General features: G+C 42.5%; 1 protein-coding gene across 1 annotated transcript in view; it reads right to left on the minus strand.

Moving 5' to 3' along the window:
* wdr32 (WD repeat domain 32) overlaps positions 1 to 15,927 on the minus strand; it is a 51,117-nt gene that overhangs the window by 8,036 nt on the left and 27,154 nt on the right. Inside the window, exons 5-6 of the mRNA XM_041189582.1 lie at positions 5,910 to 6,026; positions 287 to 432 (exon numbers count right to left, since the gene is read on the minus strand). Of these exons, the coding sequence (XP_041045516.1) occupies positions 287 to 432; positions 5,910 to 6,026 (263 nt within the window). The remainder of the gene's footprint in view (positions 1 to 286; positions 433 to 5,909; positions 6,027 to 15,927) is intronic.

Below are 15,927 nucleotides of genomic sequence, written 5' to 3' on the forward strand. Positions count from 1 at the left end.
CTCCTGGACAATTTCTTCCCCCAACCAAAGAGGCAGAGGCAGGTTGAAGCATGCCCATTGAACCATTGAATCAGGTTGCTCTGCACAGACCAGAGATCAAAACTTTACTTTTCTGGCCTATTATGGCTAAGCAACTTACTGGATAAACTTGCTAAACCATCAGGAGGAGACACTGAGAATTTGTGTCATGGTTGGAAACAAAAGCACTCAACCAGCATCCAATTGATTGTGAATTTGACATTGAAACAAATCATCTTACAGTTAAAAGTCTTATTTAACCACTCACCTCTTGGTCATCAGTGTTGCTTGTGCACCTAATTAATGTAGCCCAGCCTTTGGGGTGAAGTTGTAATGATGTAATACAATTCCCTCGATCTCTTTCTGCAGGAATCTCTGGTGTTAAAACTTCAAGACTATTTCTTGGAAATCCAGCTGCAATACAAATTTAATCATTTTGAAGCTTTGGGATGTTGTGTCTATCATACAGTTTCAGACACACTGTAAATTTCTATTGTGAATGTAAAGTAGATTTGGATAAATTTACAGAATCAGAAAATTGCTATTTAGTAATGAAGAGACGCTGTCAAATTTTTCGTCTTGCATTCATCAGGACAAAGGCAAGAATGCAAAATTTCAAACAATTACAACAGTTTATCCTACAAGAGAGAAGGGAGTGCTGATTGATTGCCAAGAAGAAAGCACTGGGGATCTATAGGCTCCCGATGCTCATTCAAAAAAGGTGCAAGGTTTGAACACATTCCTTTTGTTTGCAAAGGGTCCCTGTGAAAATGCTGGTGTGATGCCAGGTATATAGGCCGTACGTCCCAATCATTGGCTAATCAAACAGCATGTTCCTCTGGCTGTTTGTAACAGGCCAAACACAGGCTGTATTCAAATAGTAAAACAAAACTTCTACTGTTAGATGTGATTCCACAATTGGACAAGACTTGCTAAATAATCCTGAGAGCATTAACAGCTACAACAAATTTAAGATAATCAGTCAAGCTCATAACATGAAAGTTCAGATGAAGAGTCATACAGACTCAAAACGTTAACTGTCTTCCTCTCCACAAATGCTGTCAGACCTGCTGAATTTTTCCAGCTATTTCTGTTTGAGCTCGTAACATTGTTCATTTATGCTTGCTAGAAACACATACATTCATATGCAGGGATCTGTTTTCTGCAAACAAAGGCAATAGGTTTAAGTCTTGTCCCTTTTCTTAATTATCCAGAAGCATAGGAAGCCTCCAGTTCCCCACTGCTTTCTCCGTGGCAATGCCTCGGTCAGAGTTGACTTGACAATCTGCGCCCCCTTTCTCTTGCTGTATAAACTGCTGTGACCATTTGAAATTTGGCATTCTTGCATTTGTCCTGATGAGTGGAAGTTGAAAAGCTTCAGCAACATGTCTCACTTTTCAGCAATAATCAAGTTCTGTGCTACCAAGAAACAAAATGTTTATTGAATGTGATAATCTGCAATGAGCTGAAATTTTAACTCAGTTGGCTAGCTTGTGGTTTAGAACGGCAACAGAGCAGCTTTGATTCCCATTCTGGCTGAGGTTGATTAGGGACTTACATCCTCAACCTGCCTGCGGGTGGAAGGCAAAGGCAAACCACCACTGAAATACCCAAGAAGATGTCTCACGACGAAGCATCAGCAGACAATGAGCCAAATGTTACGATCCCCATAGAGACTGATAACTTTCAAAAAGAAATTCTGAATGGATGACACAAGATTTTACATTTGAAGGTGTTTACTGTAACAGACTAAAAACACTATTGAACTGAACGATCTTTGTAGGCAACTTAAACTAGAACAGGGCTGTTAACACAACTAAAACACTATCAGGTATACAATGCACTGTCCTTTAAGTAGACACTCAGTCTAAATGACCCTTAGCTCCCGAGGGTCTACTTCTAATTTCTTCCTTTCCTGGCCTGGAAACTTTTAACCCCAGAAGTCTTTCTTGGTGCAAGTTTTCCTGGAGACATCTCCCTCTAGCTAAAACTAGAAACATTTTCCAGATTGTCTTTAACTCCTCACAAATTTGGTCTTTCCAATCCAAGTGAGAGCACCCACCCACATTCTAGTGTGGTGAGCCAGTGTCTTGTTGCATATAGCTGCTCTCCCTCTCCTGGGTCCTGACAGATTAACCATGAATAAGAGTTTTCAGGGATATCTTAGAAATCCTTCCCCTCTCAAAGCCGATTTCCATGGCAACATAAAATCACATGGTCTTTGTGTCCAGGTAGAAATGCTAATTAGCCATCCTTGAGACCCTGACTCTCTTTCACATTGGAACTAAATGGACAGTTTATAGCACAACTGTTTACAACCTTACATTCTCAACACTCCTCTGGGACTGCAGACCCTCAGTCTATCTACTGCTAGCACATGGACTGCTAACATAGTCTCCAAGTGCAAACAGCTTGCATCTTCTTCCCAGTAAAATAACCTGGGTCCCCTTTAATCTCTAACAATCAAACCACCCAAGCTTGCCATCAGGCAGACTTCGGGACACTGCACGTGACTCCTTTTACCTTAAGTTGAAGGTACAGTCCTAAAATGTAACAATCTTATAAACCTCAAAATTGTAACAAAGGGACCTACCTTCAGGCAGAGCACACATACCGCAGCATAATTGTTAAATGTAACCCCCAGTGTTCATTTAAAAAGTTTTAGAATTAAATCTCCATTAATTCAGAAAGCTCCAAAGAATTACTGTATCATTTAATAATATGCAAGTACCCAGAATCTGCATCAAAAGATGGGACCCCCCCCCAATCTTAACAGCACTACACCAAATGGACTGCAGCAGTTCAAGAAGGCAGCTCACTGCCACCTTAAGGGCAATAAATGCCAACATTGCCAGGAATGCCAACATCCAATGAAGGAGTGGGGAAAAAAAGCCTTAATTCAAAAAAGTAAGAGATACTAAAAGTGAATTAAGTACAATGTAATATTCTATTTTAGCTGTTCTATGCTACTATATTATTGCACTATAGGTTTTGAAAAGCAACGCAGAATAATACAGCAAATTCATTGCATCGTGTGTTTGCCAGCTCTAAGATTCCCAATTAGTCTCACTCCCCTATTCTTTCCCCATGGCCTTCCTTGATTTTTTTTCCCCTTCAAATATTTATCCAACTCCCTTTTGAAAATTATCATTGAATTGCCTTACACCAATCTTTCAGGCAATCTGGTCCAGATCACATTAACTAACTGCATTAAAGAAAGATTTTTTCCTCTCTGGCCCTTTTGCAAATTACCATAAATGTGTGTCCCACTGAAACATCCTGCAGTCCAAGCCAATTTGGTTCATTCCAAGTAACATTAAGAGCAGTTCATCTCTGTCCCTTCATTTAGTATTTAGATATAGTGTCAATATTTTACATACAAACCATAGGTAACAAATCGTACAATTGAAAACATAAAATACGGATGAGGATTCCTTATAAATGCTGCTGGCCCATAGCTATATCCCTGTGAAACAAGGTAACTCACAATGCAATTTGAAAATATTGACAAATAATTGCTCTTTTTTCTCAATTCTGCCAATAATTTTCTCCCTTCTCCCTAATACCTAATTGTGCTCAGGTTTCCCAGGTGCCAGCCAACATAGGGATATCTCACTGAACTGGTTATTTAAATGCAGTGAGTCTAGGCAGGCTATTTGATCAGGGATTGGGATTCTCGTCTAATGCCTCTAAACATAAGCTTTCCAGCAGGACTTACTGGATAGCACTGAGAGAAAGGAAAACTGGCCAACTTCCCCCTCCCAACCATCCTGCCCAACTTCAGAAGTCAATTGTGCAGACTTTACCATTACCCTGGTAACGCTAGGCATCTTTCCAGTCCAAATGGCTTAGTTCTATAATGGCTCTTTTTTTTGCCATTTTTGGTGTATGTCATATTCAGTGGATAATAGAAACAGTAGATATTATATTTTAGGCAATACCTTCAGAACTTTTTTATATCACTCTTGTTAAGGCATCACATCACTTTTAATTTGTGCCATCCCTCGCTTAAATGCTACTTCACAGTGTGCCTACTGAAAGCAAGTCAGTCCAGAAGTACGTAGGATCTAGAAAAATTGCTTTACTGTCAGTTATCTATCACATTAAGCTCATTAGTTGAGTGAAATAAAGCCAAAACGTATTCATCTGTATTTCTGTTATATAAGTATTCTTCTAAAAACCGCTTAAAAATCTAAGCAGAAACAAAAAATGAGTGAAGTGTAAATTGCAAAGAAAAACAAAGATGTTAAAAAGAGAGACTAAACAAACCAAAATTATTGGTACATTTGAAAACATCCTCACATGACAAGTTCATAGGAACATAGGACTTAGGAGCAGTAGGCCATACAACGCTTCGACCCTGCTCTGCCATTCAATAGGACTACGTATGGCTGGTCTGGTTGCGATCTCAACTCCACTTTCCTGTCTGCCACCTATAATCCTAGACTCCCTTGTCTACCAACATCTGTCTAACTCTGTCTTGAATAAATTTAATGAACCAGCATCCCCTGCTTTTTGAGGAAGAGAATTCCAAAGAGTAACAACCCTCAGGAAAAAATTCTCCTCATCCCTGTCTTAAAGGGAGACCTCTTATTCTTAAGCTATGTCTCCTAGTTCTGGTCTGCCCCACAAATGGAAACATCCTCCCGGTATCTGCCCTATCAAGTCACCTCGGGATCTTACATGTTTCAGTAAGGCCACCACTTGCTCATCTAACTTCCAATGGGTATAGGGCCAGCCTGTTCAACACTTCTTTGTAAGATAAGCCCCTAATCCCCGAATGAACTGCTTCTAAAACAATTATTTCTCAATTCCTACCTCAAATGTATAAGAAACGGAAGGACACCAAGCATTCTCCTTTCCACAATTAGAGAGATATCAGCTATGGTCACTTTCATTTAATTTGTAGCACTTGAATAGAGCAGAATTATCATCCCTAGATTTAGGTCACCAGTTTCAGCCAAGAAATGCCACTTGACTAGAGGGGCCCAAAGGTGTGAAGTTTTTAAAAATAAACCTTTTCAATGGAAAATAGGAACATAGGAATTTTGCTCCTTGAGCCTGTTCAGCCAGTGAGATGATGGCTGACCTACAATTTAACTCCATATATCCATATATATCCTTGCCCCAATTCCATGTTGTAAGCATTCGATGAAATCCTTTAACACTGTTGATTAACAAAAAATCTATCAGATTTAAAATTAACAATGGACCTAACATCAATTATCATTTTCAGAAATTTGTTCCAAACTTCTGCTCATCTTTGGTGTGTACAATTGTTTCCTAATTTCACTCCTGAAAATTTTGACTTTTGATCTCATTGAAACATACAATTCTGAAGGGGATTGATAGGGTAGATGCTGAGAGGTCCTTCGAGCCTGCTCCGCCATTCAATATGATCATGGCTGATCCTCTACCTCAACGCCAAGCTCCTGCGCTCTCCCCATGTAGTGGAGGATTCAGCGATGGTAATGCCAGTGAATGTCAGGACAAGTTGGTTAGGTTCTCTCTTATTGGAGAGTCATTGCCAAGCATTTTTGTGGAGCGAAAGTTATTTGCCACTTACCAGCCCAAGCCTGAATATTGTCCAGGTTTTGCTGCATAAGGGCACTGACTGCTTCTGTATCTGAAGAGTCATGAATGGTCACAATCATCAGCAAATATCTCCACTTCTGACGTACTACCTGATTTATCATCCTTTGCTGTTCTTTATATTACTAGCAATGGACCATATATTTTTTAATAGCTTGATGTCGTCTTTCAAATTTTTAATTAAACAAAAACTGAAATGATTTAACATACAAATGAAATTAGCAAAATATCTATTTTTAAAGAGGAGGGCTTACAATTGAAAACCATTACAATACACTGTTGTTATTTATTGCTATTACCTTCTCTCTCAGTCTGTGCACAAGACTGTGATGGGTTTTTTTCAGAGTTCTGGTTTGTAGCTATTTGATGATTTTGTGATCGTAAGCCAGGCAAGCTGCAAGAAGACGTGGTTAAATCTAGAGAAATAAAAATAATGAAGGTAATATTTTAAAGGCTAATGGTTCAAAACTACTACTAAATTTGTAATAAATTGAGATAGAGTAAGAAGCCATCTCCAGAAAGCAAAAATGAGGGTGGCTGAAGGAAAAAAGGTCAGAAAATGCTTGGCAAGGAGTCATGTAGTTATAGCACTTATGATCTGTAGTGAAATGCAAATTTTTCTAGGCCACTTCAAATAGGTGGAATTATTAAACTTTGAGTGGATAAAAACGTTAATTTTCCCTTTGTTTACCTTCAATTATCATCAATATATTTGTATCAAATCACCAAGAGACCTCAGGATTTCAGCATTCAACCCAGTTAGTACATGTAATGCAGGATGAAGTCCATATGAACAACAGAACATGACCTTGCTGGACAATGTACATGCAAAGCAAAGCAAACGACTACAGCAGTGCTTTGCAAACCTTTTTCCCATGTGACCGCCACCTTCTCAATGTCAATTAGAGATGGCAAAAGCTGACCTTGACGGCAGTGCCACATCCCATCAATGAATATACATAAAATATACACAGCCTCAAACACCAGCAAAAAACAAAACAGCAATAAAGCAGCATAGTTGCATTCAGCATATAATTTTTAAACTTTGTGCATTATAGATCAACATATCGTACATTATATAAAGATGAACAGCTGTGCTTTAAGGCATTTGCAAAAATATTTTATGTATTCAGCTAGGTTTCAACCAAGCCCTCCATTTTCCATGCTAACAGAAGACTGTGAAGCCCAACTCCTCCTCCCCACCACCACCCCAAACCACACACACATTATAATCAGCTCCTCTCTCTTACTGCACACACCCCTCTTTCCCAGGGACTCAGACACCAGTAGGCCAGGGACTGTCACCTTTTCCATCACTGGTGCTTGGATAGCATTGGGGTCCTGAGTAGATCGGGCCAGAGGCAACAGAAAGCAGCAACTGCTGCCAAGGGCGGGATATGGCTGAGGCCATAGCCAGCTGGAATCTCCCTCCCCTTCCCCCCAACACGCCATCCTGGGGCTGGAGCCTGAAGTTGAACAGGAAGCTGCAGTTGGGTGGGGGTCAAGTCATTCCATCAGTAATGAGGCCTCAGCAAGATGATCTAGCCATCCTGTGCCAGTGACTCCCACAGTGGAGGAAGCACTAGGAAAACGGTCCAGCGCAGGAAGGCACTCTGCAGGCTGCACACGGGAGCACAGGCTACTAGAAACTTGGCCTCTACACCTTCCAATCCTCACAGAAAACAAGTTATCGGGGCCATATCTGTATTAATTGGAAGTCAAAGCCAGACCAGAATTGGTAGATTAGAGAGAAAGCGAGTGGACGCTCCCCCGGGCCAAATGGAGGTTGGAAAAAAATTAAAAGGGCAGAACTCCATGATTTAAAGGTCGAGATTCAGCCAAATGGCGGAAACTTCTCATCCCTGAATAAGATAATGCATTTGAGCACAAAATTGAGAGATATATGTTTCAAAGTAAATGTAAAGCAATTTTTACATGGTACGATCTGAAGTATGGGAAAGCCGTAACTGTTCCACGACTCAGGCCTCTGATAAAATAACAGTGAAGCCCAAGAGACGTCACTGGCGCCCGTTGGCTGACCCTCAATTTGAGAACGACATCGACTCAGTCACAAGTTTCTGCCATTGGTCTTCATGTAACCAAACAGGCCGATTCTCCACCCACAGTCCTTTGAGCACATGGGGCAATATGTCCCACAATGTAGTGGGATCCAGAATGCAGGATTTGCTTCCTTTTTTTTCTTTCTCTGCTGCCATTCTACCTTGTCATTAAGACTCAAAGTGTGATGCAGCTTATCAGGTCACTGCCATTTTGAACAACTGGCAGTAAGCTCCTCCAAATCACCGTCAATGAAGCTCTCCTTGAAGTTAAGAGTCGTTGAAACGTTTTCTTTATTCTCCCCAGAACATTGCCCATTTGAGTGTTGACAAAACAGGATCTGATAGGGGTGGCACTTTTCGGCCATCATGGGAGTGTCCATTCCATCGACGTTGATTTTGCAGGAGTTTTGCCTAAATGCTTGCAGACCTGGCTTCAGAAATGACGCTAGCACTTGTTCGAGAGCCCTCTCATTGAAGGGGAATATTTCTCTGGCACTCTTATATGCCGCTGACACACAGTTCAAGTATCATTGCAGTATAGAAGTGTGGTGGCAACAAGGACTTTTGTTGACTTCGAGGTCTTGTTGTCAAATACTCATTGACGATGCTCAAATCCAATAGTTTGGGCACTGTAGTCTAGTATGGCTGACATTATTTGATGCCACTGCTCTGGGATTAAGTTGGATGTATGGAGATTTTCCAGATTGGTCGTTATTTGCACTTGGAATTCCTCTCTTTGACTGGGATTGTTTAAGGGCTGAGACTTTGATCTTCTTTCTCTTGAACATTTGGCTCTTGCAATGTCTTGGTGCTAGTTGGATGTTCAACACTGATCGAACAGGTCGATGATCTGTCCAGGAGACATCAGTCCCCCAACAAAGGTAGTGATACAAACATCACTTAGATCTTTGACTTAAATAATTACAAACCCAGGAGGGTATGATCCAGGATGCCTCCATGTGGTTTTGTATTGTCCTTCTGACAGAAGAGAATTTGTTTGTTATAACGAGGCCATGCTGAGCATAGTTTCTCAGTCGGATGGCGTCATTTGCATTGGCTTCTGCCAATGGTTCTGCTCTCGATGTCAGACTAACAGCATTAAAGTTACCCAGAAGGATGATCTTTTCTTCTGGGATGGCAGTGTGGGCTTCAAACTCAGATGAGAATTTTTCCATAATATTTTCATTGGAATCAAGAGCATAAGCGCTGATGACTGTAACATTTTGGTTAGAGTTCAGCAGTAGGTGAAGTGTCCTGAGTCTTTTATTTAAAATTGGGAGTTCTGGCAGCGCGTCCAAGATTTTATTCTGGATGGCAAAATGAACTCCGCTGACACAAAGGTCACTGGCAGCCTTTCCAATAGGTGACCCCCACCCCCTCTTCTTGTTCCTTCAGATGCTCCTACTCAACGTGATATGACTGCAGTTCTTCTTTCCGGACAGTCACTTGAGATTAATCATGAGTATTCTAACATTCCAAGTCGCAAAATTTAAAGTTTTGTTTAAAGAATGCTCTGAAGAGACATATGGATTCAAAATGTTAACTCTGTTTCTCTCCCCACAGATGCTGCCAGGCTTCGTGAGGTTTTCCGGCATTTTCTATTTTCTTTCTTTGACCACAAAGATGGTGTTCCCACAGGGTGCGTTTCCCCAGCCAGGTGGAACCTTATTTTAGGAAACCATCTGGGGTGAGCAGAGGGTATTCTGAAGAGGACAGCTCAGTCACAGATGCTGCTACCCAACACACCCCTGCCCTACACAGGTGTCCTACAACTTTGACGCATCGGTGTGCAGATTCTTGACCAGAGACTCAGGTTCACGGCCCTTGTCGCCAATTCTCCATTGTCACAGGAATTGGCAAATGGACATTGGTAGATCCCCTAGGGGATCAATCCTGTTCAATGAAGAGTGCAGGAGGGCATGTCAGGAGCAGCGCCAGGCATACCTAAAAATGAGGTGTCAGCCTGGTGAAGCTACAACACAGAACAACTTGTATGCCAAACAGCGGAAGCAGCATGCAATAGACAGAGCTCAGCGATCCCACAACCAATGCAATCAGATCTAAGCTCTGCAGTTCTGCCACATCTAACTGTGAATGGCGGTGGACAATTAAACAACTCACTAGAGGAGCGAGCTCCACAATTATCCCCATCCTCAATGATGGGGGAACCCAGCACATCAGTGCAAAAGACAAATCTGAAGCATTTGCAACCACTTCTAACTGAAGATGTCAAGTAGATGATCCAGATCGGCCTCCTCCGGAGGTCCCTAGCATCACAGATGCCAGTCTTCAACCAATTCCGTTCACTCCACGTGATATCAAGAAATGGTTGAAGGCATTGGATACTGCAAAGTCTATGGGCCCTGACAACATTCAGCAATAATACCGAAGACTTGTGCTACAGAAGTAGCTGTACCCTAGCCAAGCTGATCCAGTAAGGGTACAACTATGGAATCTACCCAACAACGTGGAAACTTACCCAGGTATGTCCTGTAGACAAAAAGCAGGACAAATCCAAACCAGCCAATTACCACTCCATCAGTCTACTCTCAATAATCAGCAAAGTGATGGAGGGGGTTATTGACAGTACAAGTGGCACTTACTCGGCAATAGCCTGCTTGCTGATACTCTGTTTGGGTTCCACCATAGCCACTCAGCTCCAGACCTCATTACAGCCTTGGTCCAAATATGGGCAAAAAGGCTGAACGGTGAGAGTGGCTGCCCTTGATATCAAGAAGCCTTAGCAAAACTGGAGTCAATGGGAATCGGGGGAAAACTCTCCACTGGTTCATCATACCTAGCACAAAGAAAAATGGCTGTGGTTGTGGAGGTCAATCATTTCTGTCCCAGGACATCAGTTTCTAAGCGTTGTGTCCTAGGCCCAACTAACATCAGCTGTTACATCAATGACCATGCTTCCATCATAAGGTCAGGAGTGGGGATGTTTGTTGATGATTTCATAATGTTGAGCACGATTTACGACCCCTCACATTCTGAAGCAGTCCATGTCCATATGCAGCAAGACCTAGGCAACATTAAAACTTGGGCTGATAAGTAGCAAGCAATATTCATACCACACAAGTGCCAGGTAATTACCATCTCCAACAAAAGAAAATCTAACCATCTCCCCATGATATTCAATGGCATTACCATCACTGAATCCTCCATGATCAACATCCTGGGGGCTTACCAATGACCAGAAACTAGGCCAGCCATAAATACAGTAGCTACAATAACAGGTCAAAGGCTGGGAATTCTACAGCGAGTAACTCACCTGTTTCCTTAAAGCCCACCATCCACATGGCACAATTCAGGAGTGTGATGAAATACTCTCCCACTTTCCTGGATGAGCGGAACTCCAAAAACACTCAAAACATCATTGACACTATCCAGGAAAAAGCAGCCTACTTGACTGGCACCCATCCACCATCTTAAACACTCACTCCCTCCACCACCAACACACAATGGCAACAGTGTGTACAATCTACAAGACACACTGCAGGAGCTCACCATGGTTCCATCAATAGCACCTTCTAAACCTGCAATCTCTGCCACCGAAATGGACAAGGTAAGTAAATGAAAACAGAATTACCTGGAAAAACTCAGGTCTGGCAGCATTGGCGGAGAAGAAAAGAGTTGACGTTTCGAGTCCTCATGACCCTTCGACTGAACTGAGTGAATCCAAGAAAGGGGTGAAATCTAAGCTGGTTTAAGGTATGTGTGTGTGTGTGTGTGTGTGTGTGTGTGTGTGTGTGTGTGTGTGTGTGTGTGTGTGGGGGGGGGGGGGGTTTGGGTGGGGGGAGAGAAGTGGAGGGGGTTGGTGTGGTTGTAGGGACAAACCACACCAATCCCCCCTCCCCCCCCACCCTTTCTTGGATTCACTCAGTTCGGTCGAAGGGTCATGAGGACTCAAAATGTCAACTCTTTTCTTCTCCGCCGATGCTGCCAGACCTGCTGAGTTTTTCCAGGTAATTCTGTTTTTGTTTTGGATTTCCAGCATCCGCAGTTTTTTTGTTTTTATATAAGGGAAGTAAATGCATGGAAACACCACCACCTGCAAGTTCCCCTCCAAGCCACATTCAATCCTGACTCCTCTGTGGCTAGGTCAAAATCCTGGAACTCCCCTTCCTAACAGCACAGTGGGTGTACCTAAACCACATGGACTGTAGTAGTTCAAGGCAGTGACTCACCACCACCTTCTCAAGAGCAACTAGGGACAGGCAATAAATACTGGCCTAGTCAGCGACACCCACATCTCATGAAATGATTTTTAAAAATTAAGCCTGTGCACAACTTTAACATGGGGACCCTGGGGTGTCATTATTGTTGGCATGATTTCGATGAGTTGGTGGTCAGGCTTCAGTGATGTGTACAACCATGATAACCAGTGCCATCTTGCCACTGCAGCCTTCTTCCACTTTTGGAGCCAGTGAGATGCACAATCTTCTTTCCCCTATTCTGCCACTGAGGACTTTTGGGAATGCTCTTTCTCTGGCACCTCTCCCCTTCCCCCAACCGATCTTATTACCATAGGTGTATCTGCCAGCATGGAACTCACAATGGCATTGCTCAAGGTATCACTGTGCACAAGCCTCTCCATCACATCAAGGTGGTGGTCCACAGAGGGTACCACTATACCCTATCTGCATGTTTAAAGAATCCCAATAAGCTGAGGTAGGAATCCTGACCGTCTACAAATTAGGTCTTTCACATCATTGCAGAAACAGAGTTGGTAACTACAATGTTAAATTTAATTGCCTCTCCATCTACCCCATTTTCTGTCAGGTAGATGTACTTAAAATCGGCCCCCAAAAATACAAAGCACAATATAGTTTTTCACCAATCTTCCGGCTGAATTGTAACTCAAACAAATTACCAAACTGTCACTCCCCATCAAACAAAATTGATCTGTGATGAGTGCTCTTTTCATGTCACGTTACATTTTCATCATCTGAATCTAAAAATGTGGAAAATGTTTTTGCAATTTTTTAATTCATTAATGGGATGTGGGTGTCACTGGATAGGCCAGCATTTATTGCCCATCCCTAATTGCCCTTGAGAAGGTGGTTGTGGGCTGCCTTCCTGAACTGCTGCAGTCCATGTGGTGCAGGTACACCCACAATGCTGTTAGGGAGGGAGTTCCAGGATTTTGACCCAACGAAAGCGAAGAACAGCGACATATTTCCAAGTCAGGATGGTGAATGGCTTGGAGGGGAACTTCCAGTTGCTGGTATTCCCCTGTGTCTATTCCACTTGTCTTTCTAGATGGTAGGAGTCGTGGGTTTGGAAGATGCTGTCTAAGGAGCCTTGGTGTGTTTCTGTAGTGCATCTTGCTGATGGTATACACTGCTGCCACTGTTCGTTGGTGGTGGAGGGAGTGAATGTTTGTGGATGTGGTGCCAATCAAGTCAGTTGCTTTGTCCTGGATGGTGTCCAACTTTGAGTGTTTTTGGAGCTGCACTCATCCAGGCAAGTGGACAGTATTCCATCACACCTCTGACTTGTGTCTTATAGATGGTGGACCAGCTTTGGGGAGTCAGGAGGCGAGTTACTCGTCACAGGATTCCTAGCTCTGACCTGCTCTTGCAGCCAAAGTATTTATGTGGCTAGTCCAGTTCAGTTTCTGATCAATAGTAACCCACAGGATGCTGATAGTGGGAGATTCAGCAATGGTAATGCCATTGAACATCAAGGGGAGGTGGTTAGATTCTCTCTTGTTGGAGGTGGTCAATGCCTGACACTCATGTGGTGCAAATGTTACTTGCCACTCGTCAGCTCAAGCCTGGATATTTTCCAGGTCTTGCGGCATTTGGACATGGACTGCTTCAGTATCTGAGGAGTTGTCAATGGTGAACATTGGGCAAACAGCAAACATCCCCAGTTCTGACCTTTTGATGGAAGCAGTTGAAGATATTTAGGTCAAGGACATTACCCTGAGGAACTCCTGCAGTGATGTCCTGGATCTGAGATGACTGACCTCCAACAACCACAACCATCTTCGTTTGTGCTGGGTATGACTCCAACCAGGGGAGAGTTTTCCCAAATTCCTATTGACTTCAGTTTTGCTGGGGCTCCTTGGTACCACACTCAAGTCAAATGGTGCCTTAATGTCAAGGGCAATCACTTCACTCTCACCTCATCTCTGGAGTTCAGCTCTTTTGTCCATGTTTGAACCAAGGCTGTAATGAGGTCAGAAGCTGAGTGACCGTGGCAGAACCCAAACTGAGCGTCAGTGAGTAGGTTATTGCTAAGCAAATGCTGTTTGATAGCACTGTTAATGACCCTTTCCATTGCTTTACTGATGATCGAGAGGAAACTGATGGGGCAGTAATTGTCCAGGTTCGATTTGTCCTGCTTTTTGCATACAGGACATACATGGGCAATTTTCCACATTGTCAGGTGGATGCCAGTGTTGCAGCTGTACCGAAATAGCTCGGCTAGTGGCACGGCAAGTTCTGGAGCAAACGTTTTCAGTACTATTGCCAAGATATTGTCAGGACCCAAAGCCTTTGCAGCGGCCAGTGACTTCAACTTTTTCTTGATATCACATGGAATGAATTGAATTAGCTGAAGGCTGGCATCTGTGATGCTAGGCACCTTCAGAGGAGGCCAAGATAGATCATCCAATCGGCACTTCTGGCTAAAGATTGTTGCAACATTTCAACCTTATCTTTTGCACTGCTGTGCTGGGCTCCTCCATCATTGAGGATGGGGACGTTTGTGGAGCCTCCTCCTCCAGTGAGTTGTTTAGTTGTCCACCACCATTCACAACTGGATTTGGCAGGACTGCAGAGCTTCGATCTGATCCATTCATTGTAAATCACTTAGCTCTGTCTATCATTTGTGCTTTATTGGACAGTTTTAAAGAAGTGAATTTGATAGCATTTCAGAAGACTAACTTTTCTTTCACGTTCTATGCCCTGCATTCTCTGTGCTAATTAAAATGGTATGGTCTCAGAAAACTTTGAGCTAACCACAGAGAACATATTAGGTCTATCAAGTTTTCCTCTTAATTGTCAGAGCTGCTGAACCCATTGTACCCTTGATGTTAGACAGGTCGGAGGATTCAAACTTCTGGGATAGGCCCCTATATATGTTTCTAATTCTACTCTCCATGTATTTCTCATGTGATGGCTTGTATACAGGGGTATGGTGTGGGTGTCAGGGTATGACATCAGCTGTACCAAAAAGGAAGCTCTAAAGCCTCTGGTTCCTTTAGCAAACAGGGTTTTTTTAAATTTAAAGGATGAATAATGGTATATTTACTTACTAAATGTTTAGATGGCAGGTCCAGTGTAACCTGTGGGTATGTTATAAAACCAACTAGTGTAATTCCTCACATGACGTTGACTCAGTCAATGTTGTTTCATTATAATTTCAGTTGTGAGAAGGGATGATATATTAAATGGGTCAACAAACGAGGCTTTATGGATTGAGCTTAGAAATAAAAAAAGGGCAGTCACACTACTGGGAATATACTACAGACCCCCAAATAGTGAAAGGGAGATAGAAGAACAAATATGTAGGCAAATTTCTGCTTTTAAGGACAAGAGGGCAATAAAAGTAGGAGACTTCAACTATCCTAATATCAACTGGGATTCAAACAATATAAGGGGCACTGAGGGAGAAAAATTCATGCAGTGTGTCCAGGAAATTTTTTTCAACCAATTAGTGACAAACCTAACAAGAGAAGATGCAATTCTAGACCTAGTCTTGGGGAACGAAGAAGGGCAAATGGGTGAAGTGACAGTTGATGACCATATCGAGACAGTGATCACAATTCAGTTAGATTTCGCATTACCATGGAAAAGGACAGAGATAAGGCAGGAGTAAAAGTCTTGAACTGGGGGAAGGCAAATTTTGCAGAAATGAGAAGAGACTTGGCTGAGGTGAACTGGACAGCATTGCTGGAGGATAAAACAGCGGAAAACCAGTAGGAAGCACTAAAAAACGAGATCCTAATTGTACAAAGTAGACGTGTCCCCTACAAAAAGAAGAATGGTACTGCCAAATCTAGACCTCCCTGGTTGTCAAGAGGAATACAGGAGAAGATCAAACAGAAAAAGAAAGTGTACAATAGGCACAAAGAACTAAGCACTGCAGATAGCCTAGACAAATATAGGAAGTGCAGGGACGATGTAAAATAGGAAATAAGGAAATCAAAGAGAGGGCATGAAAAAAGAGTAGCAAGTTAAAGATAACCCAAAGGTGTTTTACCAATACATTAATGCTAAAAGGTTAGTTAAGGAAAACGTGG

This window comes from Carcharodon carcharias, chromosome 1 (assembly GCF_017639515.1).
Source record: "Carcharodon carcharias isolate sCarCar2 chromosome 1, sCarCar2.pri, whole genome shotgun sequence".
NCBI lineage: Eukaryota > Metazoa > Chordata > Chondrichthyes > Lamniformes > Lamnidae > Carcharodon > Carcharodon carcharias.